This window comes from Kogia breviceps, chromosome 14 (genome assembly GCF_026419965.1).
Source record: "Kogia breviceps isolate mKogBre1 chromosome 14, mKogBre1 haplotype 1, whole genome shotgun sequence".
In the NCBI taxonomy this organism is placed as follows: domain Eukaryota; kingdom Metazoa; phylum Chordata; class Mammalia; order Artiodactyla; family Physeteridae; genus Kogia; species Kogia breviceps.
In genome coordinates, this window is record NC_081323.1 from 87,688,191 (window position 1) to 87,712,928 (window position 24,738).

The following is a 24,738-nucleotide window of genomic DNA, read 5'->3' on the forward strand; positions in this document are numbered from 1 at the left end:
CGGGGCAGAGCCTGGACGGAGCACTGAGCCGCGGGCCCCTGACCTGACCCCGCTGCGCTTTTCTCGCCCGCCCAGGAGACTGTGCGGCCGCGGCGGCCGAGCCCCCGCCGGCGCCCTCCAGCCACAGCTCTGGCACGGACGACTTCTGCTACATGTTCGTGGTGGAGCTAGAGCGCGGCCCCTCTGGGCTGGGCATGGGCCTGATGGACGGGATGGTGAGTGACCCGCCCCGCCGCTTCCTGCAGGCCCCCGGGCTCCTCCTCTTCCCAGAGACGGGCCCACGGCTGGGGGGGGGGGTCACAGGCAGGCAGCGGGCGGAGGCCCACGGCCCTGGGGACCAGGGGCTGGCGGGGGCGACTCCTGGGATCTGTGGGAAGGGAAAGGGCCTGAGCAGCAGCTGCTTCCACCGCCTGCTGCACCCTCAGGCCTCGGGGCGTCTGTCCTGGGCCTGCGGGGACGCTGGTGGTGACCAGCGCGGTCCTTGAAGACACACTGGTGACCATACAGGGAGCCCCGCCCGGCCAGGCTGGGGGAGGGGCGGAGGTGGCCCTGTCTGGAGGCCGCTGCGTGTGAGGGGCCCACGGAGCCCTGAGGCTTCCGCTTCTCCCCCAGCACACGCCCCTGGGCGCCCCAGGGCTCTACATCCAGACCCTGCTCCCGGGGAGCCCCGCAGCGTCCGACGGGCGGCTGTCGCTGGGAGACCGCATCCTGGAGGTGAACGGCAGCAGCCTGCTGGGCGTCAGCTACCTGAGGTACCGCGCCCGGCCCCCCCCCCCCCGCGGCCTCCTCTGCGCCCGGCCCCCCCGCGCCGCCCGGCCCCCCCCCCCCGCGCCCTCCGCCCCCGCGCCCTCCGCCCCCGCGGCCTCCCCCGCCCCCCGTGCCCTCCCCCCCCCCCCCCCGCACCCTCCTCTGCGCCCGGACCCCCGCGGCCTCCCCCACCCTTCCCCTCCCCCAGCCCTCCCCTCCCCCACCCCTCAGCCTGTGGGAGGCCACGTCCGCCCTTGGGACATTGGAGCTGAGTAAGTGGAGGCACAGCCGTGCGGCCTGGCCCCGCATGGCCACCTCCCGCCCTTCCTTCCCCCCACTGGCCCTCCGATGACACACCAGTCCCCGCGGGGGCTCAGGCACCTTGGGGTGGGGCGGGCTCTGGACCAGGCCGCGAGAGCGCAGGCTCCGTGATCCCGAAGCTCTGTCACAGTGCGGGGGGCTCAGGGCTGCTGACTGTAAGTGTCCACTTAGCGTGACAGCTGGGGGGTGGGGGGTTGGGTCGCCCCCCCCGGCACCTCCAGGAGGCTCTGCCCGCTGGACCGGCAGTGAGTCCTCAGCCGGAGGGCCCTTCTACACCGTCCCCATCCCTTCTCTGCTTTCAGAGCTGTGGATCTGATCCGGCACGGGGGAAAGAAGGTGCGGTTTCTGGTTGCCAAGTCAGACGTGGAGACGGCCAAGAAGATCCGCTTCCGCACGCCCCCTCCCTAGGCGCCGTGCAGGGGCGGCCCGGGCACCTACACCTGTGGCTCCCAGGTTACGGCCCTTCTGCCAGGCTGTTGGGGTGGCTGCGTCACCCACAGGACACTAGCCGCAGCCCTTAGTGTACATTTTATTTTATTGACATGACAGATAACGTTAAGTTGTGATGCTTGTCACAGAGCCTTTACGTTTGAAGATTTGAGTGTTAAAGTATAGATTCAATAAACTCTCTTTCGTATTGTAGAGGGTGGCGGGCGTGGAGTCTGGGTGGGCACCGTGCCGGCCCCCTAGAAGGGCTGCCGGCGGTGGGCCGGTGCCCTCCGAGGAACTGCTCCCGCCCTGCCAGCGCGGGAGAGACCCCGGGGGCACACGGGGCTCGCTGGGGTGCCGGGATGGCTCTAACTCGCGCCTCGCCTGCCCGCCAACAAGGAGCGGCGGCGGAGACGCAGGCAGCCCCCGGCCGGCCGCCATCAGAGGGGCTGCGCCCTCGGTGATGCCACACTCAGCACGGTCCCAGAGAAAGGGTCTGGAACCCCCCAGAAGGTTATAAAGTGAGAGTCTTGACCCACCGCAGGTATCCAGGCTTCCTCCCCCAGACTCACACCCCTCCCGATGTCCTCTCTGGTCGCTAAAGCCACGGCTGGGCCCTAATACCAGGCTGGCCGGTCCCAGGCTCTCAGTCTGCGGCCCGGCTGGCGTCCACCTGGTGGCCGTTGCTTCACCCTGGTGGGAGGCCCGTCTCCTGCACCAGCCGCTGACCGTGCGCGGGGCCGTGTTGGTGTCACGGTGGCAGCGGGTGCGGGCCCCTCCGGCTGGCTGTCTTCGGCAGGTTCGGCAGCGTCCGCCTCCCTGCTCTGGGCTGGGGTCCTCCTCTTTGGCAGGAACGCAGACTCTGGGGACGAGAGGGTCCCGGCCGGGCAGCTGCAGACACACCCCTTACGCAGAAAGGGCTCTCGTGGAGGGACCAGCGGCCGGAAGGTGTGTCCCAGGCACTGGGCCTCGGGCAGCTGTGGGTGCAGAAGAGCGTGCAGGTGGGGGCCCGGCCCTGCGGGCGCTCAGTGCCAGGTGTCCGGATTCCACCTGCCCTGAAGCAGAGCTGCACGGAGCTGGGGGGCCCCGCGTACCGCAGAGTTCCCGCAGGGAAGGGCTGGGGCCCCGGGGAAGGGGGAGACCTCCGAGCTCTGCTCTCGCTGGCAGGGAGCCAGTGCGGAGAGCCCTCGGAGCCCTCTGCAGGGAAGGACACACTTCATTCCCGGGATGTTCTTCGAGGTCAGCACTGTGACTCTCCCCATTATTTGCAGACGAGGAAAGTGGAGCACAATTCTGTCATTTTCTACGTCAGTCGGCCAGCGCCCTAAATGCTGTGAGGACAATCCGACAGAACCCAAGCTCTGGAAGCGGCCACCCTCGCCCGCCCTCGGCGCGGCTGCGGTGCGCGCCCGGCCCAGGTGAGTGCGCCCTGCTCGCGCGCCATCCTCCGGGCCGCAGCCCAGCCCGTGTCCTCCCGGCCTCCGAGGCCCCGGCGGCCCTGCCGCTGCGGCCGACACGCCTGGGACAGCCCGGCCCCGCCGGATTCGAGCTCGGGTCGTTGGACTGGACTCAGCCCCCACAGAAGTCTACCCTGCAAAGACAATGGTAAGGGAACGTTTCTAGAGCGGCCTTGGCTCTGTGTGAAGCTGGGAAAAAAGTCCCCTCAAAGTCCGTATTCTCAAACTGGTTCGTAGGAACGTTTAAGACCCGAACTTGCAATATCTGAACGAACGACGTGAAAAAACTGAAAGCTGAGCATTAATTGGCATTTGGCAAATTGAAAAAAAGCATTTTCTCTAAGTGTCACATCCTCAGCCCTGGCCTCCCTGGACCCAAGTCCGGAGGGCCAGGCAGGCCCGGGCCGGGGCGGGAGAAGGGCGTCGCCGGGGCTCGCAGGGCTGGGTTGGTCCCATCCTGGGAGGGTCAGGTGTCCTTTGGCACGCCCCGCACCCGCGCACCACCTGTCGCTTCTCGGAAAGCATCCTGGGGCCGGGACGCCAGCCAGAGGCGCCCGCCCCGGTCCCCATCAGCCTCCTCGGCGGCGGGCGTTTCTTAGGGCGTCTGGGGGCGCAAAACCGCTGGGGGCGGAGGCAGCGGACCGCGGGAGCGTGGGCCGGAGCCTGGGGGCGTGGCTAGGAGCGTGGCCGGAGTTGGGGCGTGGCGGAGCCCGCGAGGGGCGTGGCTAGGAGCAGGCCTGGATGGGCGCGGCGGAGCCGGCGGGCTGGGACTCTCGGAGCAGCAGCACCACCTAGTGGCCGAGCCCCGCCAGGCGCCCGGAGAGCTGGGGTGCGGCCTTGGGGGTTGGTTTACAAGCGGGGCGGGGCCTGACTTGAACCGAACAGTGGTAGAAAGCGCTTGACAGGAGTGGGTATGTGTCTCGCCCACTTGGTGTAAGAGCAAAGCGCACCCGGACTTGCGCCCAGCAAGGCTTCTGGCGGCAGGTATCCTGGTCACTGGGAGCAGTCCGCTGGGTGCCCTGCCCGTCCTCCTGCTCGCAGGAGGCTGCAGTCTGCGAAGGTGACGGCACCTCCAGCCCACCCCGCGGGGGCCCCAGAGCCCCAGCCTTACCGTCTTCAACTTAGGAGCGGGACAAGATTTAAGAAATGTCACTGACCAAACCCATTTTCCCAGTGGCCGCGGCCACCTCGGGGAGGTTGACACTGCTTCCTGACTGACCGCGCGTGTGTGTGAGTGGGCTGTGGTTTCTGTGCCACCTGGGACACGCGCTGAATGGGGCTCGGCCCTGACACGTGGGGGTTAGGCGAGAAGGAAGAGCACCAGGTGAAGGCCCCTCCCAGCCCCGGGGCCAGCTCTCCGAGCCCCGCAGCACTGCATCCCCTGGACCCCGCAGCAGCTACGCGGCTGCCTGTGGGGCTCCCTGCTTCCCGGTGGAGGGAAAAAGAACGCACCCCGCCGTGTTCACGCAGCCATTTTGTAAAGGAGGTTTATTTTCGCCGTGTCTCTTCTTGCCCCCAAACAAACAAGGACCGCAAGACACAAACCAAGCAGCTTCCACCCAGTCCCAAGAGGAGCTAAAGCCGAGAATCAGTGCCGTGTCACTACACAGCTCAGCGTGGTCACGAGAGAAAGGGGTTAAGAGAAAAACACAGAGGCCAAAGGCTGAGACTGTGACAGCCTCCCTGACCCCCGAAGCCATGGTTGGTAATACCAGGCTCTCAACGGGCAGCCCTGCCCGGCGTCTACCGGTCCCTTCACCCCGGCAGCAGGCCCGCCTCCCTCTCCAGCAGCCGGCTGACCGTGCGCAGGGCCAGGGGCAGGGCCGTGTTGGTGTCGCGGTGATAGCGGGGCTCGGACGCGGCCACGCTGGGCGTGAACACGAACTGGGCCACGCTGGGCATCTTCAGCAGGTTCAGCAGCTCGGTGGCCCGCGTGCGGACGGCCCCCGCGTCCTCCTCGCTGCACGCGGAGCCCGGGGCTGCGCTCTGGGCCAGGCTCCTCATCTTGGACAGGAGCAGGGAGGCCCTGGGGACGAGGGAGGCCCAGCCCGTCAGCTGCAGGCGCTCCCCTCGCGTGGGCAGGGGCGTCTTGGGGGACCAGCTGCCAGGAGCACACGGCTGGCGTGGTCTTAGCTGGGAGGGGAGGTGGCAGCGCTGACCCAGCCCACGCCACCTGCACCCAACCGGAAGGCCTGTGCGGCTCTGGGGGGCGGGACAGCCTCCAAAGCCGTTCCCTTTCCCGCCGGGAACTGGTACCTGGGAATCAGGTCTTGGCTCCGGGAGGCCAGCTTGGTCAGTGTGGTCATGAGCACGGAGATGACCTGCGGAGGACACTTGGGAAGGGTGGTGGAGGGCCGCGACTGGGTGACCTCGAAGAGCAGGGCCTCCAGGGCTTCGAAGAAGTTGTTGATCTGCTCCACGGTGCACCGCCGGTCCCAGGACACCGACAGGTACTCGCCGATGGCCCACACCTGGGTGGGGGACAGCGCTTCAGCCCTGTGACAGGCCCGCCCGTGACGCGCGGGGCGGGGCGGCGGCTGCCTTACCACGGACGTGAGCACGTGCCCGCCGCCGCGGGGGCCGCCCACAAACTCCAGCAGCTCCTTCGCCTGCTCGACCACCAGCGGGGGATGCAGCTTGCACAAGGCCGGGAACTGGGAGCCCAGCACCCTGCCAGAGAGGACACGCGGGCTGTGCTCGCCCCGCACGGACCCCAGCCCTGCGGCCCGCCCCGAGAAGCGCTGGGCGGTGGCGGGAAGCCCCCGAGCAGCAGGGGAGGCGGCCGGGCTGCGGCGGGATGCGCCCGCATGAACTGGGCCTCCAGCGAGGGGGACGGATGCGCCGGAAGGCTCCGTGGAAGAGGGGCTTGGGTGGGCAGAGAGGGGTCCGTGCGGTGGCCGAGGAAGTGCCGAGGCTGGGGTGGGGTCTGTGGCAGCCGGGGAACCGTAGCCGCGAGGGGCGGAGAGCACAGGGTCAGTGAACCCGTCCAGGGCTGGGCCGTGGAGCTGCAGGAGGGGCGAAGCCCGCCAGGAGGGACCCACCTGTGCACAGCGGCTTCGTACCCCGGGACCTGGTAAAGCGAGTCGCTTCGCTCCAGGAGCAGCAGTGCCAGCTGGCTGGCCAGGGCCCCGTTAGCAAACTGTGGGGAGAAAGAGAGAGAGAGACTGCGTCCCACCCCCAGGGAACACCTCTGCTCTGGCCCTGGCCGGCTGCTGCCCTGTGGGCTTCTCTTGGCCCCGGTTCTGGGAGGGACAGGAGCTGGGCCGGGGCTGGTGTGAGCAGCCCTGTCTGCTGTGACGGACCGGCCCCTTGACCACGGAGGAAGCTGGGGCCCTGTGGGTCCTGGCGCCGGCCGGCCCTCTGCTGCAGGGACAGAGGCCCCAGGAAGCGGGCTCACCTGCGTCACCGCCGAGAAGAACGCCCGGAGCAGGGTGGGCACGGCCTCTGCGCACTGGACCACCCGGGCGCAGCCGGCCAGGGGCTGCAGCAGCCGGTAGAGCGGCGTCAACCTGGGGACACACGGCCCGGCCCTGAGCACACGCCGGTTCCCCGTCCGCCTGGGGACCCGGCTCTGGGAGCGCCTGCTCTGCCCTTACCAGAGGCTCCCCTGCGCATCTCCTAACCCACGGCCTGCTCCCTCCGCGGCCGGCCAGCCCTGCTCCCGGGGCACACGGGAGGGCTGGAGTGCAGCTGGGGGCAGGAGGCTGTGGTCCAGTCCTGGCCCTCCCGCCCCCAGGATGTGCTAAGCCTCCCTTTCCCCACCCGCGGAAAGGAGTCAGCACAGGGCGACAAGGACGGGATCAGGAAACTGAACAAGCAGACCGCAAGCCAGGTGCCCGGGAAGCGCCTGGCCACGTGGCCAGCGCCTGTTGGGTGGGGGTCACCAGAGCCGTCTCTCCAGGTCAGAAGGCACCAGGCCTGGGGCGGATGCCAGGGCCCAGCCTCAAGGTCTCAGGGAGCTCTCGTGTCCCGTGTGGGGCCTGGGACGCCCGGCGGCGAGCCCTACCTCTCCGCGGTCCCACTGGCCTGGGCACGCAGCAGGTGCTGGAAGAGACCCTGGACCTGCGAGTCCCGGAAGGCCTCCAGGCAGCCGGGGGCCCTGACGGAGACGTCCCAGGGCGGCCTCTCGGATGCGGCCTGCAGCGACCTGCGAGCAGAGAGACGCCCGAGGCCGGGCTCGGGTGTGGGCTCTGGCCCAGGCCAGAAGAAGCTGGAGCTGGACTGGGCCCTTGCCCTCGCGGTACCCACTGGCCAGGGAGAGACTAGAGTGGACGTCACCGTGACATCACTGTGCCCTGACCCAGCCAGGGGCTGCAGGATGACCCGAAGGGGCCTGGGGGCCGGCCCCTGGGAGGCTGCGGGGCTGAGTGAAAGACAGGCTGGGCTCCAGGGCTGCCGTCAGGGGGCGGCAAAGAGGTGCAGAGACACACTCTGCTTGGGAGAGAGCAGGAGGGGCCGGGCCAGGGCAGACACGGTCAGACAGAGAGCAGCGGGGCCGCGCAGGGGCTCACCTGAGCTGCAGGTCCAAGGCTGCTGTCAGGCAAGGCAGGTCCAGCAGCAGGTGGAGCATCTCCACGGCCGTCCCCGCGTCGACCAGCGATGGGAGGAGCGCCACGAAGTCGGAGGTGAGGGGCGGGCTGTTCCAAGCCAGGAACTGCGGGGACAAGCGGGGCAGTTCCAGTGGGAGCCCGGCAGGCAGGACGCCAGCCCTGCCACCGCCTCATGTTTCACTGTGACTCGGGAATTGGAAAATATGTTCTTCAGCTGTCTTCCCCCCTATTCTTTTTGCTTCTGCACTCACTTTTGTACCAACCATCAAATCACTTTCCATTTATCATCGTTTATCTTCCTGATCGATTTTGGAAAGGCCATGCAGCGACACGCCAATCACAAAAGACACATCAGGGCTTCCCTGGTGGCGCAGTGGTTAAGAATCCACCTGCCAGTGCAGGGGACATGGGTTCGAGCCCTGGTCCGGGAAGATCCCACATGCCGCGGAGCAACTAAGCCCGTCAGCCACAAGTACGGAGCCTGCACTCTGGAGCCTGTGAGCCACAACTATGGAGCCCGCGTACCACAACTACGGAGCCTGCACGCCTAGAGCTGTGATCCACAACAAGCCACCGCAATGAGAAGCCCGCGCACCCCAACAAATAGCCCCCGCCTGCCGCAACTAGAGAAAGCCCACACGCAGCAACGAAGACCCAACGCAGCAAAATTAAAAAAAAAAAAAAAAAAAAAAAAAGAAAAACCCATCAGAGACAAAGGTGCCAAATGGCTGAACACAGCCGGCAACGCTCCCCAGTGAAGAGATGCTAACCTGAACCAACTCTGCGAGCCCAGCCACCAAGCCAGGCCCGCCCTCGCCTTCCCGAGGGCACAGGCACAGCCCCTCCTCCATGCCAGGACACTGGCCCAGGGGCCCTGCACGCCCCAGGCCCCCCAGCCCCTGCTCACGGGTGACCGAGCGTGCCTTGAAGAGGTTGGGGAAGCTCGTCCTGAGAACGCCAAGGTTTCTGCCGAGCAGAGGCAGGCTGTCCCTGCAGAACTGGATGAACTCGAAGGCCAGCATCGGGCTGTGGAAATGTTCGGCGGGGATTCTGGTGAAGAGGTGCTGGTAGACGGCTTCCGCGTCCACTGCGGCGGCCTCCCCTGAAAGGCAGCAGGCTCCGTCAGGCCACAAGGCCTCGGGTGCTGCCAGGGGCCCCCCGAGCCTCGGGCCAGGCCTCCAGGGCCACACGTGGCTGCGGGACACCAAAGGCAGACGTGTCTGCCCTTCGCGAGCACGGGAAGAGCCAGCTGAGCCGGATCGGGCTCTCCCCAGGCGTCTCTGGCCACAGACCTGGTTACGCTGACGGGGACAGTTCCTTGGAAAGGGCTGGTTTCACGGCACCTTCCAGGAAACTCTCATGGCAGAGAGTTCAAGCTCAACACAGGCTTGGTAACGTTTTAATTTGCTACTTAAATCCACTTAGAAGTTCCCACCGTCGAAGTGCTCCGCGCTGCTCCACAGACGAGTGCAGGGGAACGCCGCCCTCCCTGCGAGCGGGCCTGCTCCCACGGGAGGGCGGGGGCTCACCGTGGCGCAGGAAGAACTGGGCGACGGGCAGCAGCGCGCGCACCCAGGCTGGGTCCCCGCGCAGGCGCGTGTACAGGGGCTTCAGGCAGGAGAGGGTGCGGTACAGGAAGGAGGGGTCCTGCCGGCAGAGCACGTCCAGCACCAGCACGGCCTCCACCAGACACTGCGGGGACCCGAGGCGGCTGCTCAGACGGAGCTGTGAGCGCGCGCCCGCCCGCCCGCCCGCCCGCCGGGCACTCACTGCTTTCTGCAGGTCCGAGTCTGCCTTCCTCAGGGCTCCTGGGGGAGGGAAGAAAGCCACCTGGTCTCTGCGTCCCCATCAGAAGAGCCGAACAAGCAGGTGCCCCGTGTTCTGGAAGCTGGAGGAGAGGCCGGGGAGCCCACAGCTGGGAGCGGCCCCAGCGCAGGCGCGAGGTGGGGCCCGAGCGCCGTGGGCCGCGGACGGGGAGGGTGCCCGGGACTCACGGCGGCTGCTCTGCTCGAGCAGGCGCTGGCAGTACTCGAAGGCCTTCTCCTGCAGCCATTCCTGGGGCGGCAGCGGGTGGCCGGCGGCGGAGGCGGCTGAGAGCACGGACAAGGTGGAGCCCTCCAGCTCCGACCTGTCGTCTGGAAGAGAGAACGAGGGCTCAGCAGGACAGAGAAGGACCGTCCGCGGGGTCCGTGCCGTCGCCGACTGCCAAGGCCTGCGCCCTGTCCCGCATGCTGCCACCCCAACTGGACACGGTGGTGTAGATGAGCCCAGGCTGTCTGCTTGCAGAGGAGGCCGCGTCTGGAGGAGCTGTCTGAGCAGTCCTGTCGACATCTGGCTTCTCAGCACATCTGGGAAAGGCCTGCTGGAGCCCACGAGGCTCAGCCGACGTTGCCCAGGGGCCCAGCACGTCCTGCCTGCGTCCTACCTGCATCCGGGGCGCTGGAGCCCCCGGGGCTGCTGTCCAGCAGCCAGGCCCGCAGCATGGAGAAGGCCTGCACGTTCAGCCACTGGTCCTCCGTGAAGCGCTGGCCCGTGGACAGCACCGTGAAGAAGTCCGTGGCCACTGCCCCGTCCACCTCGGTGACAGGGCCCAGCTGCAGGAGGCAAGGAAGGTCAGCCGGTGCCGCAGGGCCCGGGAAGGGCCGAGAACAGGCGGCATGGGGCGTGAGCCACCGCCCCGGCCGTCCATGCCCCTCTGGGACCACGGGCACCCCGTCCCCCACCCCCCCCCCCAGGGTGCGTGAGTGCAGGCCCTTGAGCTGAAAGCACGGCCCTCGGTCAAACACGAGCCCTGCCCGCGTGTTCTGGGCCTCAACCCCCAGAGCGCGTCCCAGGCTTGGGAGCTGTGACCCAAGGCGCCCCCGCATGCCCGAGTGGAGCAAGGAGAGAGTGCTTGTTCTGGAACCAGGGAGGAGGAGTGGGTGGCAGCCTGCAGGCCAGGCCGGCTGAGGCGGCCCGGGGACGGGGGGCTCCGAGTCCCCCAGCCTCACCTGCCGGGCCCTGGGCGTGGAGAAGAAGCCCCCGGAGGAGTGGGCGACGCCCTGCTGGACGCTGGCGTAGCGGAGCCAGTCCCCCAGCCGCTTGCTGAGCGCCCGGGTCTGCCCTGTGCGGGGCGGGGGTGACACCGCAGGAACCGAGTCAAGTCCCGCAGGCCCGGGCTGCCGCAGGTCTTCCCAGGAACCGGCAGCAGCCCCAGCGGCCCCTCACCCCCGGTGGCAGGGCATGTGCAGACCTTCATGGAGGGCGTCCGGGGCCACGCTGGTGACTTTGGACACGACAGGGAGGAGGTGCCTCAGGCCGGGCCCCTCGGGCTGCCGGCTCTCCAGGACCTTGAGGACGCACCGGCCCAAGCTCCTGACCTGCTGCTGGTCACCCTGTGGAACGTGTTCCTGCGCGTCACCAACGCCACCCGGTTCGGGCGTCCAGAACGCCACGAGAGCGGCCCCGGCCCCGCGGCCTGAATCAGCCTCACAGCCCCGGCTCATGCCCCCGACCCGGAATGGGGGCGGAGGGGGGAGGCGCCCGGGCGGCGCCGAGGGCTGCTGGGTGACGGGGGCCCAGCGGAGCCCGCCCACCCCCGGGGAGCATGTGGCCTGCTGGTCCACCGAGGCCCCGGGGCCGCCAAGGGCAGGGCGGCGGCAGTCACGTTACCTGAGCCAAGAGCACAGAGGCCACGAGGTCCAGCTGCCGCGTGTTCTGGATGTGGTCGCAGGAGAGGCTCAGGCCGTCGCAGGGTGACATCTCTCTCAGGACGGCGGCGCAGAGGAGCTGGAGCTGCTCGGGGCAGGTGGGCGAGCAGAGGGTGGTCTGCAGCAGCGCCACGCAGGGCTTCTCCAGCCTGGGGGGAGGGGGCGTGTCACCCGTCCGGGGACGGGCCGGGGCAGGCGGCGCCCCCCCCCCCGCCCCGCGATGCCCCAGGGACCCGTGCGCTCACCTCCTGTTGTATTTCGTGGCCGAGACGATGAGGAAGAGCCTCCGCAGGGCGTCCACGGCGTCGGGACCCCAGTCCTCCTTCCGCAGTAGCGCACAGACCCGGGCACAGAACTTCCCCAGCTCCTCGTCCCGGATCTCCCTAAACAAAGATGACAGCATTGGCGACCCGGCAGCGAGGGACCCGGAAACGCCACCCTGAGCTGTGACGGGACGGCTCTCGGGCTGGGGACCGTCCCTGCTGAGCAGAGGACAACCCAGGTGTCATGGAGGAAGGTGGCTCCAGCACCACCAGGCCTCTTGTGACGAACCCGCTGACTGGGTGCCCGAGCTGGGTCCGTGCCGCCCCGCCGCCAGGCAGGGGACCCTCACTCCAGCAGTTACTCCAGCGAACCTCCACGCATTCGGATTGTTATTCCAGGACCGGAAGCACAAAGCGATTGGTTTACGAGTCAAAAGGAAGGGGGACTTAGGCCGAAGCCAGCTGCTTTTCAAAGGATTCCTGCAGTGAGCCTTTAACTTCCGGGAACAAGAATTAAAAATGAAAGGTCAGATATTATGACACATTAATACTTAATTTAAAAGTTGATCCATTGAGCATTTATAACAGGTAAGATGCTGAACCAAGTCTCAAAACGGAAGCCTGGTTCTAGGCTTACTTCAGCCCAAAAGGCAAGAAAAAGCAATGTGGCCACAAGTCACGGCGCTGGGAGCTTCTGGGGGGCTCTTGGCAGGGCCCTTCCACAGCCGGCCCCCCGCCGCGGGTCCCCGCCCCCAAGGCCGTGGCTGAAGACCACCGCGTCCGCTCTGCTCGAGCTCGGGGTCTGCACTTCTGACCCGAGAGAGACGGCGCGCCCCCAGGCTGTGGGGCTGAGGAGAAGGTCCGAGAACCACGTGGGCTGGGGGTCCCGGGCGGCGGCTTGGGTTTCCCGTTCTTACCCGAAGGCTGGCAGACAAACCCCAATGGCTTCCCCACCACGCCTCGCCCCCCCCCGCCCCGTTTCCATTTTTGCACTTAATCCAGCCAGAGTGGGATTCGGCCACCTACAGACACCAGCAGAGGCGCGTGTGGGACGGGGACGAGACGGAGTTGAGAGGCCGGGTCCGCTCTGCTGCTCGCCGGGGCGACGACCCCGGCAGAAGCTGCCAGCACGTCCCGCGCTTAACTGTAACTGAGGAGACGCCCTCCCAGAGGGTGGTGCCCCTCGCCACGTATTCTCCACGTCACAGGGTTCCGCCTCAAGGCGGTCTGCCTCCCCCCTTCAGCAGCTCTCCCCTGCCTTCCGACCCACACGCCCGGCTGCTGGCCGTGCTCGCCGGCCGTCTCGTCCCGTTTCTCCTGCTTCTGCCCCTGGCGCGGACCCTCTGCCTGGAACGCTCTTGCCCGCTTCCCTCGCGGCTGGGTAGCTGTCGGGTCCTCCAGGAGCCCCCCCCGGGCCTGGCTGCCCCCCTCCCCCCGTACCCAGGTCCCACGTTCTTCGCTTGTTTGCAGTTCACAAGCCACGCTTCCGGTAACCTCCCCCAGCCTTGCTTTCCATCTCTGAAAAATACAGAGACAAACTAAAATTTACTCCAAATCCTAACTCCCAAACTTTAGTAATCTGTTTTAAAGTGCCACCAAAAATCACCGGCTTAATTAAAGAAAAATAGTGAAAACTAGTAAGACTCAACTGATAGTTATTACCTTTCCTCAAATCCCACCAGAGAGGGAGGGGCTCCCACCCACCCGAGACAGAGAAACAGGAATGACATAGCGAAGGCTGTTGCTTCTGCCTTGCAGCCTGTACATTTATGACCTTGAAGAGAAGGTGAGCTGGGTGTTCTGAGTGGGTCTCAGTTCTCACACGTCCCCTGGCAAGAACTCTAGGCTAAGCATGTCACATGCTGAGTGCGACGCTAGCATTTAAAGATACTGTGTTTTCAGGGAGACGAGATCAAGATGACAAAGTAGGACACAAAGCTCACCTCCCACCACGAACACATAAAAAAATACATCCACACTGAAAACAAACTGGAGACGGGCAGAAACGCTCCTGGGCAACCAAGGCTGTGAGGAAGATCCGTGCGGGCTTGGGGAGGCGCGGCGATCGGTTGGACCTGCAGCCCTAGTAGGGGACGCAGAAGAGGAGGGGCGTGTACTCGGGCTCAGCGACCTCCCTGGGGAGGTTAGGGGTTCAAACCACATACTGGGCATCCCAGCCTCGGGGTCTGACACCAAGAAGATGAGTTCCCTTGGCTGGTTTGAAAACCAGTGGGGCCAACAGAGGGGCTGTAAGAGACCTAGACTCCACTCGTGAAGCGTGGGCGCCGGCTTGCTGGCTCCCGAGATAAGGCAGAGCAAGCAGACTGCGACTGCCCGGGGCTCTGGCTGGTTGCCTGTGGCCACCCAGCACCCGCCCCAGCCCCTCTTGCTTCAGCACTGCTTCCCCTTTGGGGGCAAAGATGCTGCTGCTGGGAGCGGGGAGAGCACACACGTGGAACAGAACCAGCTTGGACCCGACCCTCAGGACAGCTGCTCCAGCAAACTGGGACCCGCCCTGACAGGGCAGTGATGGCCACTCAACAGACGAGAAGCTCCAGCTCACACCTGGCTCTGGCTCCAGCCCCTTTACATCTCCAGCCACACCTCCTACCAAGGCGACAGCTGCCAGCACACCCTGGGGGAAGATGTGACTTCTGCTCCCCCACCAAAGCCACTGGGCACATGCAGACTGTATGTACAGGGACGCTCCCACACGAGGACACCCCTTCAAGACCACGATGGGTGACTGTTTCACCTACTTTCACAGAGACAAAAAAAGCCAAGCAAAATGAGAAGACAGAGGAATTTGTTTCAAATGAAAGAACAAGAAAAAAAAAAACCTGAAAAAAAACAACCAATGGAACAGAGATAAATAATTTACCAGATAAAGAGTTGAAAGCATTAGTAATAAGAAACCTACTCGAACTAGGAAAAAGAATAGATAAACATGGGACTTTCCTGGTGGCGCAATGGTTAAGAATCCACCTGCCAGTTCAGGGGACATGGGTTTGAGCCCTGGTCCAGAACAGAGCAACTAAGCCCGTGCGCCACAACTACTGAGCCTGCACTCTAGAGCCTGCGTGCCACAACTACAGAAGCCCACGCATGTGGAGCCCATGCTGCACAATGAGAAACTGCCGCAAAGAGAAGCCTGTGCACCGCAACGAAGAGTAGCTCCCCTCGCTGCAACTAGAGAGGCTGCGTGCAGCAACAAAGACCCAATGCAGCCAAAAATAAATAAATAAACAAACAAACAAAAGGATCCACCTGCCAATGCAGGGGACATGGGTTCGAGCCCTGGTCCAGGAAGATCCCACATGCCACGGAGCAGCTAAGCCTGTGTGCCACAGCTACTGAACCCACGTTCCACAACCACTGAAGCCCGCGCGCCTAGAACCGGTGCTCCACAACAAGAGAAGCCACTGCAATGAGAAACCCACGTGCCGCAAAGATGAGTAGCCCCCCGCTCGCCGCAACTAGAGAAAGCCCGCGTGCAGCAACAAAGACCCAACATAGCCAAAAATAAGTAAATAAAAATAAATTAATTAAAAAGAAAAACGGGGCTTCCCTGGTGGCACAGTGGTTGAGAGTCCGCCTGCTGATGCAGGGGACACGGGCTTGTGACCCGGTCCGGGAAGATCCCACATGCCGTGGAGCGGCTAGGCCTGTGAGCCATGGCCACTGAGCCTGCGCTCCACAACGGGAGAGGCCACAACAGTGAGAGGCCCACATACCGCAAAAAAAAAAAAAAAAAAAAAAAAAAAAAACAATTCTAAAGGCAGCAAGAGAAAAACAATCACATACAAGGGAACCCCCATAAGTCTATCAGTGGATTTTTCTGCAGAAACTTTTCAGACGAGAAGGGAGTGTCATGAAATATATTTAAAGTGCTGCAAGGAAAAACCTACAATCTAGGATACTCTACCCAGCAATGTTATCATTCAGAATTAAAGGAGAGATAAAGAACTTCTCAGACAAGCAAAAACTAAAAGAGTTCATCAATATTACACTGACGCTAAGAGTTAAAGGATCTCCTCTATGTGGAAAAGGCTAGAACAAGAATTTACAGAAAAGGAAAAAGTCCCACCAGTAAAGGCAAATATATAGTAAAGGCTGTGGGTCAAATATATAGTAAAGGCTGTGGGTCAACTAGTTAAATAAGCTAGTACAAAGGTCACCATGTATGAACCCCATGGTAACCACAAATCAAAATCGATATCGTGAAAATGACTATATTACCCAAAGCAATCTACAGGTTCAACGCAATCTCTATCAAATCACCAATGGGATTTTTCACAGAACTGGGACAAGAAATTTTACAGTTTATATGGAAACACAAAAGACCTCAAAAAGCCAAAGCAATCTTGAGAAAGAAAAATGGAGCTGGAGGAATCAGACTTGCTGACTTCAGACTATACTACAAAGCTACAGTAATAAAGACAGTATGGTACTAGAACAACAACAGAAATACAGATCAGTGGAACAGGACAGAAAGCCTAGAGATAAACCCACACACATATGGTCACCTTATCTTTGACAAAGGAGGCAAGAATATACAGGGGAGAAAAGACAGCCTCTTCAATAAGTGGTGCTGGGAAAACTGGACAGCTACATGTAAAAGAGTGAAATTAGAACACTCCCTAACACCATACAAAAAAATAAACTCAAAATGGATTAAAGACCTAAATGTAAGGCCAGACACTATAAAACTCTCAGAGGAAAACATAGGCAGAACACCCTATGACATAAATCACAGCAATATCCTTTCTCACCCACCTCCTAGAGTACTGGAAATAAAAACAAAAATAAACAAATGGGACCTAATGAAACTTAAAAGCTTTTGCACAGCAAAGGAAACCATAAACAAGACAAAAAGACAACCCTCAGAATGGGAAAAAATATTTGCAAATGAAGCAACTGACAAAGGATTAATCTCCAAAATATACAAGCAGCTCATGCAGTTCAATATAAAAAAAACAAACAACCTAATCCAAAAATGGGCAGAAGACCTAAATAGACATTTTTCCAAAGAAGACATACAGATGGCCAACAAATACATAAAACGATGCTCAACATCACTAATCATTAGAGAAATGCAAATCAAAACCACAATGAGGTATCACCTCACACTGGTCAGAATGGCCATGATCAAAAATCTAGAAACAATAAATGCTGGAGAGGGTGTAGAGAAAAGGGAACCCTCATGCACTGTTGGTGGGAATGTAAATTGCTACAGCCACTATGGAGAACAGTATGGAGGTTCCTTAAAAAAACTAAATCAGAACTACCATATGACCCAGCAATCCCACTACTGGGCATATACCCTGCGGAAACCATAATTCAGAAAGAGTCATGTACCACAATGTTCACTGCAGCACTATTTACAATAGCCAGGACATGGAAGCAACCTAGTTGTCCATCGACAGATGAATGGATAAAGAAGATGTGGCACATACATACAATGGAATACTACTCAGCCACAAAAAGAAATGAAATTGAGTTATTTGTAGTGAGGTGGATGGACCTAGAGTCTGTCATACAGAGTGAAGTAAGTCAGAAAGAGAAAAACAAATACTGTATGCTAACACATATATATATATGGAAACTAAAAAAGCAGCACTGATGAACCTAGTGGCAGGGCAGGAATAAAAACGCAATGTAGGGAATGACATTGAGGACATGGTGGGGAAGGGGAAACTGGGATGACGTGAGAGAGTAACACTGACATATATACACGACAAAATGTAAAATGAATGGCTAGTGGGAAGCTGCTGAATAGAACAGGGAGATCAACTCAATGCTTTGTGACCACCTAGAGGGGTTGGGTAGGGAGGGTGGGAGGGAGGCTCAAGAGGGAAGGGATATGGGGATATATGTATACATATGGCTGATTCACATTGTTGTACACAGACACAACACTGTGAAGCAATTGTACTCCAATAAACATGTGAAAAAAACAAAACAAAAAACCCTCAAGGTAAGAAAGAAAAGAAAAACGGAGAAGAACTATAAAAAACAACTAGAAAACAAGCAACAACATGGCAATAAGTACATACCCGTCAATAGTCACCTTAAATATCAATGGACTAAACACTCCAATCAAAAGACATAAGGTGACTGATTGGATAATAAAACAAGGCCTATCTATATGGTGCTTAAAAGAGACTCACTTCAGAACTAAAGACACACACAGACTGAAAGCAAGGGGATGGAGAAAGATATTTCATGTAAATAGAAACAAGAAAGCTGGGGCAGCAATACCATATTAGACAAAGTAGACTTTAAAACAAAGTCTAACAAAAGCCAAAGAAGGGCATTATATAATGATAAAAATAGTGGGGGACTTTAACACTCCACTTACATCAATGGACAGATCACCCAGACAAAGTCAGTAAAGAAACAGTGGTCTTAAATGACACATTAGACCAGTTGGACTTAATTCAATTGGCCATCAATACCTACAGGACATTCCATCCAAAAACAGCAGAATACACATTCTTTTTAAGTGCACATGGAATGTTCTACAGGATAGATCACATGCTAGACAACAAAACAAGTCTCAACAAATTTAAGAGGACAGAAATTGTATCCAGCATTTTTTCTGACCACAACTGTACGAAACTAGAAGTCAATTACAGGAAGAAAAATGGGGTAAACACAAACATGTAGACACTCAACAACATGGTACTAAAAAACGAATGGGTCCATAAAAGAAATCAAAAAGGAAATAAAAAATACCTCAACACAAATGAAAATAAAAACACATTCCCAAATCTATGGGATGCAACAAAAGAAATTCTAAGAGAGAAATTTATAGCAGTACAGGCGTACCTCAAGAAACAAGAAAAATCTCAAACATCCTAACTACCTACGATCTAAAGGAATCAGAAAAAGAAGAAGAAACAAAGCCCAAAGTCAGCAGAAGGAAGGAAATAATAAAGATCAGAGAAGAAACAAACTAGAGACAAAAAAAAAAAAAAAACCCAATAAAGAAGACCAACGAGGGCTTCCCTGGTGGCGCAGTGGTTGAGAGTCCGCCTGCCAATGCAGGGAACATGGGTTCGTGCCCCGGTCTGGGAAGATCCCGCGTGCCGCGGAGTGGCTGGGCCCATGAGCCATGGCCTCTGAGCCTGCACGTGCGGAGCCTGTGCTCTGCGACGGGAGAGGCCACAACAGTGAGAGGCCCGCGTACCGCAAAAAAAAAAAAAAAAAAAAAAAACAAAGAAAAACAAAAACAAAAAAACAAACAAAAAAAGACCAATGAAACCAAGAGCTGTTTTTTAAAAATATAAAATTGGGGGCTTCCCTGGTGGTGCAGTGGTTGAGAGTCCACCTGCTGATGCAGGGGACACGGTTCGTGCCCCGGTCCGGGAAGATCCCACATGCTGCGGAGCGGCTGGGCCCGTGAGCCATGGCCGCTGAGCCTACACGTCTGGAGCCTGTGCTCTGCAACGAGAGAGGCCAAAACAGTGAGAGGCCTGCGTACCGCCAAAAAAAATATATATATATATATATATGTATATATATACATATATATATACATATATATATAAATATATAAAATTGGTAAGCCTTTAGTCAGGCTGATCAATTAAAAAAAAAAGAGAGGATCCAAATAAAATAAGATACGAAAGAGGAGAAATGAAAACTGATATCGCAGAGACACAAAAAACTATAAGAAAATACTACCAACAGTTATATGCCAACAAATTTGACAATCCAGAAGAAACTGCTACATTTCTAGAAACACACCAGTCCAAGACTGAATCAAGAAGAAATAGACAATCTGAACAGACCTATCACTAGTAGTGAAATTGAATTAGTAATTAAAAAAACTCCCTGGGCTTCCTCGGTGGCGCAGTGGTTAAGAATCTGCCTGCCAATGCAGGGGACACGGGTTCAAGCCCTGGTCCGGGAAGATACCACATGCCGCGGAGTAACTAAGCCTGTGTGCCACAACTGCTGAGCCTGCACTCTGGAGCCTGAGAGCCACAACTACTGAAGTCCGTGCGCCTAGAGCCTGTGCTCTGCAGCAAGAGAAGCCACCACAATAAGCCCGCGCACCACAACGAAGAGTAGCCCCCCCATCACCACAACTAGAGAGAGTACGGGCACAGCAATGAAGACCCAACTCAGCCACAAATAAACAGAACAAATAAATTTATAAAAATACCAAAAACCAAAACTCCCAGTGAACAAAAGTCCAGGACCAGACAGCTTCATGAGGGAATTCTGCCAGACATATAAAGAAGAGATAATACCCATCCTTCTCAAACTATTCCAAATAACTGAAGAGGACGAAATACTCCCAAATTGATTCTATGAGGCCATTTTGATACCAAAACAAGACAAAGACACTACAAAAAAAGAAAATTATAGGCCAATATATTTGATGAATATAGATGCAAAAATCCTCAACAGAACATTAGCAAACCAAATTCAACAATAAAAAAAAGATCATAGGGAATTCCCTGGAGGTCCAGTGGTTAGGACTCTGCACTTTCACTGCTGAGGGCGAGGGCTCAATCCCTGGTCAGGGAACTAAAATCCTGCAAGCCATTCAGCACAGCCCCCCCCCCCAAAAAAAAAAATCATACACCATGATCAAGTGGGATTTATTCCAGGGTCACAAGGATGGTTCAATATCTGTGAATCAGTGTAATACACCACATTAACAAAAGAAAGGATAAAATTCACATGATCATCTCAATATATGCAGAAAAATCATTTGACAAAGTTCAACATCCATTCGTGATAAAAACTCTCATCAAACATCTCTCAGAGGGAACATCTCTCAACATAATAAAGACCATTTATGACAAACCCACAGCTAACATCATACTCAACAGTGAAAAGCTAAAAGCTTTTCCTCTAATATCAGAAACAAGACAAGATGCCCACTCTCACCACGTCTATTTAACACACTATTGGAAGTCCTAGTCACAGCAATCAGACTAGTAAAATAAATAAAAGGCATAAAACTTGGAAGGGAAGTAAAACTGTCACTATTTGCAGATGACATAATACCATATATAGAAAACCCTAAATTTTCCACCAGAAAACTATTAGAATAAATAAATTCAGTAAAGTTGCAGGATACAAGATTAATATTCAGAAACCTGTTGTTTTTCTATGTTAGTAAAGAACTATCAGAAAGAGAAAGCAAGAAAACAATCCTATTAAAACCATGTCAAAAAGAATACAATACTTAGGAATAAACTTAACGAAAGAGGTGAAAGACCTATACTCTGAAAGCTATAAAACACTGATAGAGGAAACTGAAGATACAAAGAAATGGAAAGATATCCTATGTCCATGAATTGGAAGAATTAATATTGTTAAACTCTCCGTACTACCCAAAGCTACAGATTTAATGCAATCCCTCCCAAAATACTCACGACATTTTTCACAGAACTAGAACAAATAATCCTAAAATTTATATGGAACTACAAAAGACCATGAATAGCCAAAGCAATCTTGAGAAAAAAGGACAAAGCTGGAGAGAGGTATCATGCTCCCTGATTTCAGACTATACTCTACTACAAAACTACAGTAATTGAAACAGTATGGTACTGGCACAAAAACACACATAGATCAATGGGACAGAAAAGAGAGCCCAGAAATAAACCCACACACTTACAATTAATCTATGACAAAGGAGGCAAGAATACACACACATACACACACACACACAATGAGGAAAAGACAGTCTCTTCAATAAGTGGTGCTGGCAAAACTGGACAGCTACATGTAAAAGAAAGAAATTGGAACATTCTCTAACATCATATACAATAGTAAACTCAAAATGGATTAAAGACCTAGATGTAAGATCGGAAACCATAAAACTCCTAGAAGAAAACACAGGCAGAACACTCTTTGACATAAATCATGGCAATATTTTTTTTGGATCTATCTCCTAAGGCAAAGGAAGCAAAAGCAAAAATAGACAAATAGGACCTAATTAAACTTAAAAGCTTTTGCACAGCACAGGAACCCTACTGAATGGGAGAGAATTTTTTCAAGTGATATGACTGATAAGGGATTAATAACCAAAATATATAAACAGCTCATACAACTCAATATAAAAGAAAACTCAATTAAAAATGGGCATAAGACCTGAAGAGACATTTTTCCAGAGAAGACATACAGATGGCCAATAGACACATTAAGAGATGCTCAACACAGCTAACCGTCAGAGAAATACAAATCAAAACCACAATGAGATAACACCTCACACCTGTCAGAATGGCCATCATCAAAAAGACCACAATAACAAATGCTGGTGAGAATGTGGAGAAAAGACAACCCTAGTTCACTGTTGGTGGGAATGTAAATTGGTGCAGTCACTATGGAAAACTGTGGAAGTTCCTCAAAAAACTAAAAATTGAACTACTATATACCATCCAGCAGCTCCATTCCTGGGTATATATCCTAAGAAAACAAAAACACTAATTTGAAAAGGTACATGCACCCCAATGTTCATAGCATTATTTACAACAGCCAAGATATGGAAGCAACCTAAGTGTCCATCAACAGATGAATGGATAAAGATGCGATTATAGATATATACACACAATGAAATATTACTCAGCCATAAAAAAGTGAAATTCTGCCATTTGCAACAGCATGGATGAAACTGGACGATATTATGCATAGTGAAATGAGTCAGACAGAGAAAGACAAATACTGTATGTTACCATTTATAGTGCAGAATCTAAAAAATGGAATTAACGAATACAACAAAACAGAAACAGACTTATAGACACAGAGCACATACTAGTGGCTATCAGTGGAGAGTGGGAATTGGGGAGGGGCAAGATAGGCGTAGGGTGTTAAAAGGTACAAACTATGTATTAAACAAGCTATAGATATATTGTATAGCACAGGGAATATAGCCAATATTTTAGAATAATTTTAAATGGAGTGTAATTTATAAAAATATTGAATCACTATCTTGTACACCTGAAACTAAGATTGTAAATCAACTATACTTCAATTTTTGAAAAAAGATATCTATTTTTTTAAAAAATACAGCTCTCCTAAATTCAAGTGAACTTGAATTGGAATACTGGAACTTGAATATTGGAATATGCATCCAAGATTGAAAGAAATACAGACTTTTTTGGACTTGGTGGGGAGACGGTGCTACAAGTCCTCACAACACTTGCTTAACAGACTTTCAGAGGTTATTCTGACCATATCAAACGTTTACCCTGTTTGCAGCCTTTTGAAACTAATATGCATTCAAGATCTTGCTTCCCTAAGATCAGAGGAGCCTCAACCAGCCTAATCTTTCCCACCAACTGGTCCAGCTCCGAATCCAGTTTTTGTTTTGTTTTGTTTTGTTTTTTAAACCATGGTTCTGGCCGCATTTTCTTCTCTTAAGTAGCGTCAAGTCTTACACTGTCTGATGGACTATGGGGATTTACTCCGAGCTTACATCTAATTTCTCCCATGAGTGGCTAGTTGGTGAGGAAGGGGCTACCGACTTAGTGAGAGTCCAGAGCCAGCTCGGGGTCCTAAGACGCTGGGTAATTTCTCAATACATCCAAAGCATCCACAAGAGAGCGGATCTTTCTATATCACAAAATCCTCCATGGCTCCCCAAAGCCCTCGCAAGGTATCGAACTCATGGGCTTTGCACAGGGCTCGCCATGGCTCAACCCAGCAGGTTCTCCAGCGTCTCTGGACCCCACTTCCTGCCAGACGTGGGGTCCGCAGCCGCCAAGCCTTTGGCCAAACCGTCAGCAGAGTCCCACCCCACTTCACTTCCACTCATCCTTCAGAGCGCTCTCAAGAGCCACCTCCTCCAGGGACCAGCTCGACCCTCCCCGGACCTCCTCACCCCGTGCCTGGCCCGCGTGGCCTCCCCGACCTCAGAGTCTCTAAAGTGGGTTCAAAGGGGGCTTTTTCGAGTCGCCGCGCGCGGGCCCGGCTCCGAGACCCACCACCAAGTGCCCGAAGGGGAAAGCTCGGGTGCACCTGGCCTGGAGCAGCAGACTCTCCGCCCCCGTCGTGAACATCCTGCCGCCGCCGCCGCCTCCGCAGCCGCCGCCTCCGCAGCCGCCGCCGCCGCCGCCTCCACAGCCGCAGCCGCCGCCGCCTCCGCCGCCTCCGCAGCCGCAGCCGCCGCCGCCGCCGCCGCCTCCACAGTCGCCGCCTCCGCAGCCGACCGGAGAGCAGCTCTCGCAACCCGCACGCCGGCGACTCCGGGAGAAAAGCCCGCAGCAACGCCGGCTTCCGGGTCGCGTCACGTGCAGCGTCCCGTGGCGCATCACGTGAGCAGGGCGCACAGGCCGCCGACCAATGAATGGGCTTTGACGGAGCGCCTCAGCCGGGGGCGGGGCCGTCAGCGCGAGGGCTGCCGGTCAGGGCTGGGTTTGGGTCGCGTTCCGGCACTTTGGACCGCGGGATTCCGGGACCTCGAGACCCCGGAACCTCCGCAACCCGGAACCATGGCACCCGGCACCCCGGTGCAGCTCCGGGCGCTGGGCGCCCGGGAGCCGTTAGGAGCGGCCTGTCACCGCTGGGCCTCAGCTCATCGCCCCAGTTCTAGGTTCTGTTGCATGAACACAGTCCGCTCCGCCGCCTGCAGGTCCCGTGTTCAGTGCGGCCTGAAAATACTACACAGACTGCGGTTGTGGTCTGGGTCCGTGCCCTGCAGTTTGCAAGGAACAGCTGCAGCTCTCAGCAGTTCTTTTTTTAAAGCTCCCGTTTCATTTTGCACCCAACGTAGGCTGTACCTGCTGCTTTAAAAATCTTATTCAATCCCCACCATAATCACAGACTATCGGTATCTCGTTTTACAGATGAGGCAACATGCTCAGAGAGGGAAGGTCAATTTCTAGTAATTCTGAGAGGTGTGTTGGCCACAGTATTTCCACCCTGCAGACTGCGCGCGGACACAGGGCGGTCCTCTGGGCAGTGACAATCCAGCGTGATAAATGCTGTTACAGCCTAAAACAGGAGGAATACTTCGGGAGGGACAGGTGCCTAAGATAAGCCCAGAGGGTGTCAGACCAAGGGCTGGGAGGGGATGGACTAGGCGAAGGTCGTGAAGGCAGCACGAAGGCCTGCTTCCTGTGGCTTACATGCACCTCAGGGGGAAACCTGCTGTTTGGCAGCAGAGTAGAGAATGGACTGGGGGGCCGTGGGGTGGGTGGGTGGAGAGAAGGGGCTGGTCCAGGAGAGGGAGGGAGGTTCCCTGAGCTAGGTAAGGGCCACGGGAATGGAGACGCAGGCTGATTCAGGGGGGATTTGTAGCACCTGGTAACAGGGATTT

At 56.7% G+C, this 24,738-nt stretch overlaps 2 protein-coding genes across 8 annotated transcripts in view; one reads left to right on the plus strand and one right to left on the minus strand.

Moving 5' to 3' along the window:
* The window catches only part of LOC131740922 (monocyte to macrophage differentiation factor 2), a 141,837-nt gene extending 119,213 nt beyond the window's left edge, over nt 1–22,624 (plus strand). For 3 of the 5 annotated variants that reach the window (XM_067012598.1, XM_067012599.1, XM_059037324.2), the window contains 3 exons: nt 76–215; nt 613–752; nt 1,371–1,565. In XM_067012598.1, coding sequence (XP_066868699.1) covers nt 76–215; nt 613–752; nt 1,371–1,476 — 386 coding nt within the window. In that variant the 3' untranslated portion in view covers nt 1,477–1,565. Of the gene's footprint in view, nt 1–75; nt 216–612; nt 753–1,370; nt 2,446–2,768; nt 2,916–4,482; nt 8,206–22,490 lie in introns of those variants that run through there. The other 2 variants (XR_010836426.1, XR_010836425.1) reach the window with 2 other exon arrangements.
* AP5Z1 (adaptor related protein complex 5 subunit zeta 1) lies at nt 1,586–23,518 on the minus strand. 3 transcript variants are annotated; one of them, XM_067012605.1, is made up of 17 exons: nt 23,439–23,518; nt 11,439–11,576; nt 11,156–11,342; nt 10,737–10,878; nt 10,495–10,607; nt 9,930–10,098; nt 9,499–9,639; nt 9,275–9,312; nt 9,034–9,196; nt 8,428–8,606; nt 7,466–7,608; nt 6,961–7,101; nt 6,352–6,463; nt 5,996–6,093; nt 5,501–5,624; nt 5,211–5,425; nt 1,586–2,474 (listed from the first exon to the last, which is right to left on the minus strand). In XM_067012605.1, the coding sequence occupies exons 1-17, from the start codon at nt 23,477–23,479 to the stop codon at nt 2,249–2,251; spliced, it is 2,370 nt and encodes a 789-aa protein (XP_066868706.1). In that variant the 5' UTR covers nt 23,480–23,518; the 3' UTR covers nt 1,586–2,248. The 3 variants fall into 3 exon arrangements, with proteins under 3 accessions (XP_066868706.1, XP_058893310.1, XP_066868707.1); XM_059037327.2 differs by lacking the exon at nt 1,586–2,474 and adding an exon at nt 4,428–4,980; XM_067012606.1 differs by lacking the exons at nt 1,586–2,474; nt 23,439–23,518 and adding an exon at nt 4,428–4,980 and having other exon boundaries at nt 11,156–11,278; nt 11,439–11,514.
* Nucleotides 23,519–24,738: the final 1,220 nt, after the last annotated feature.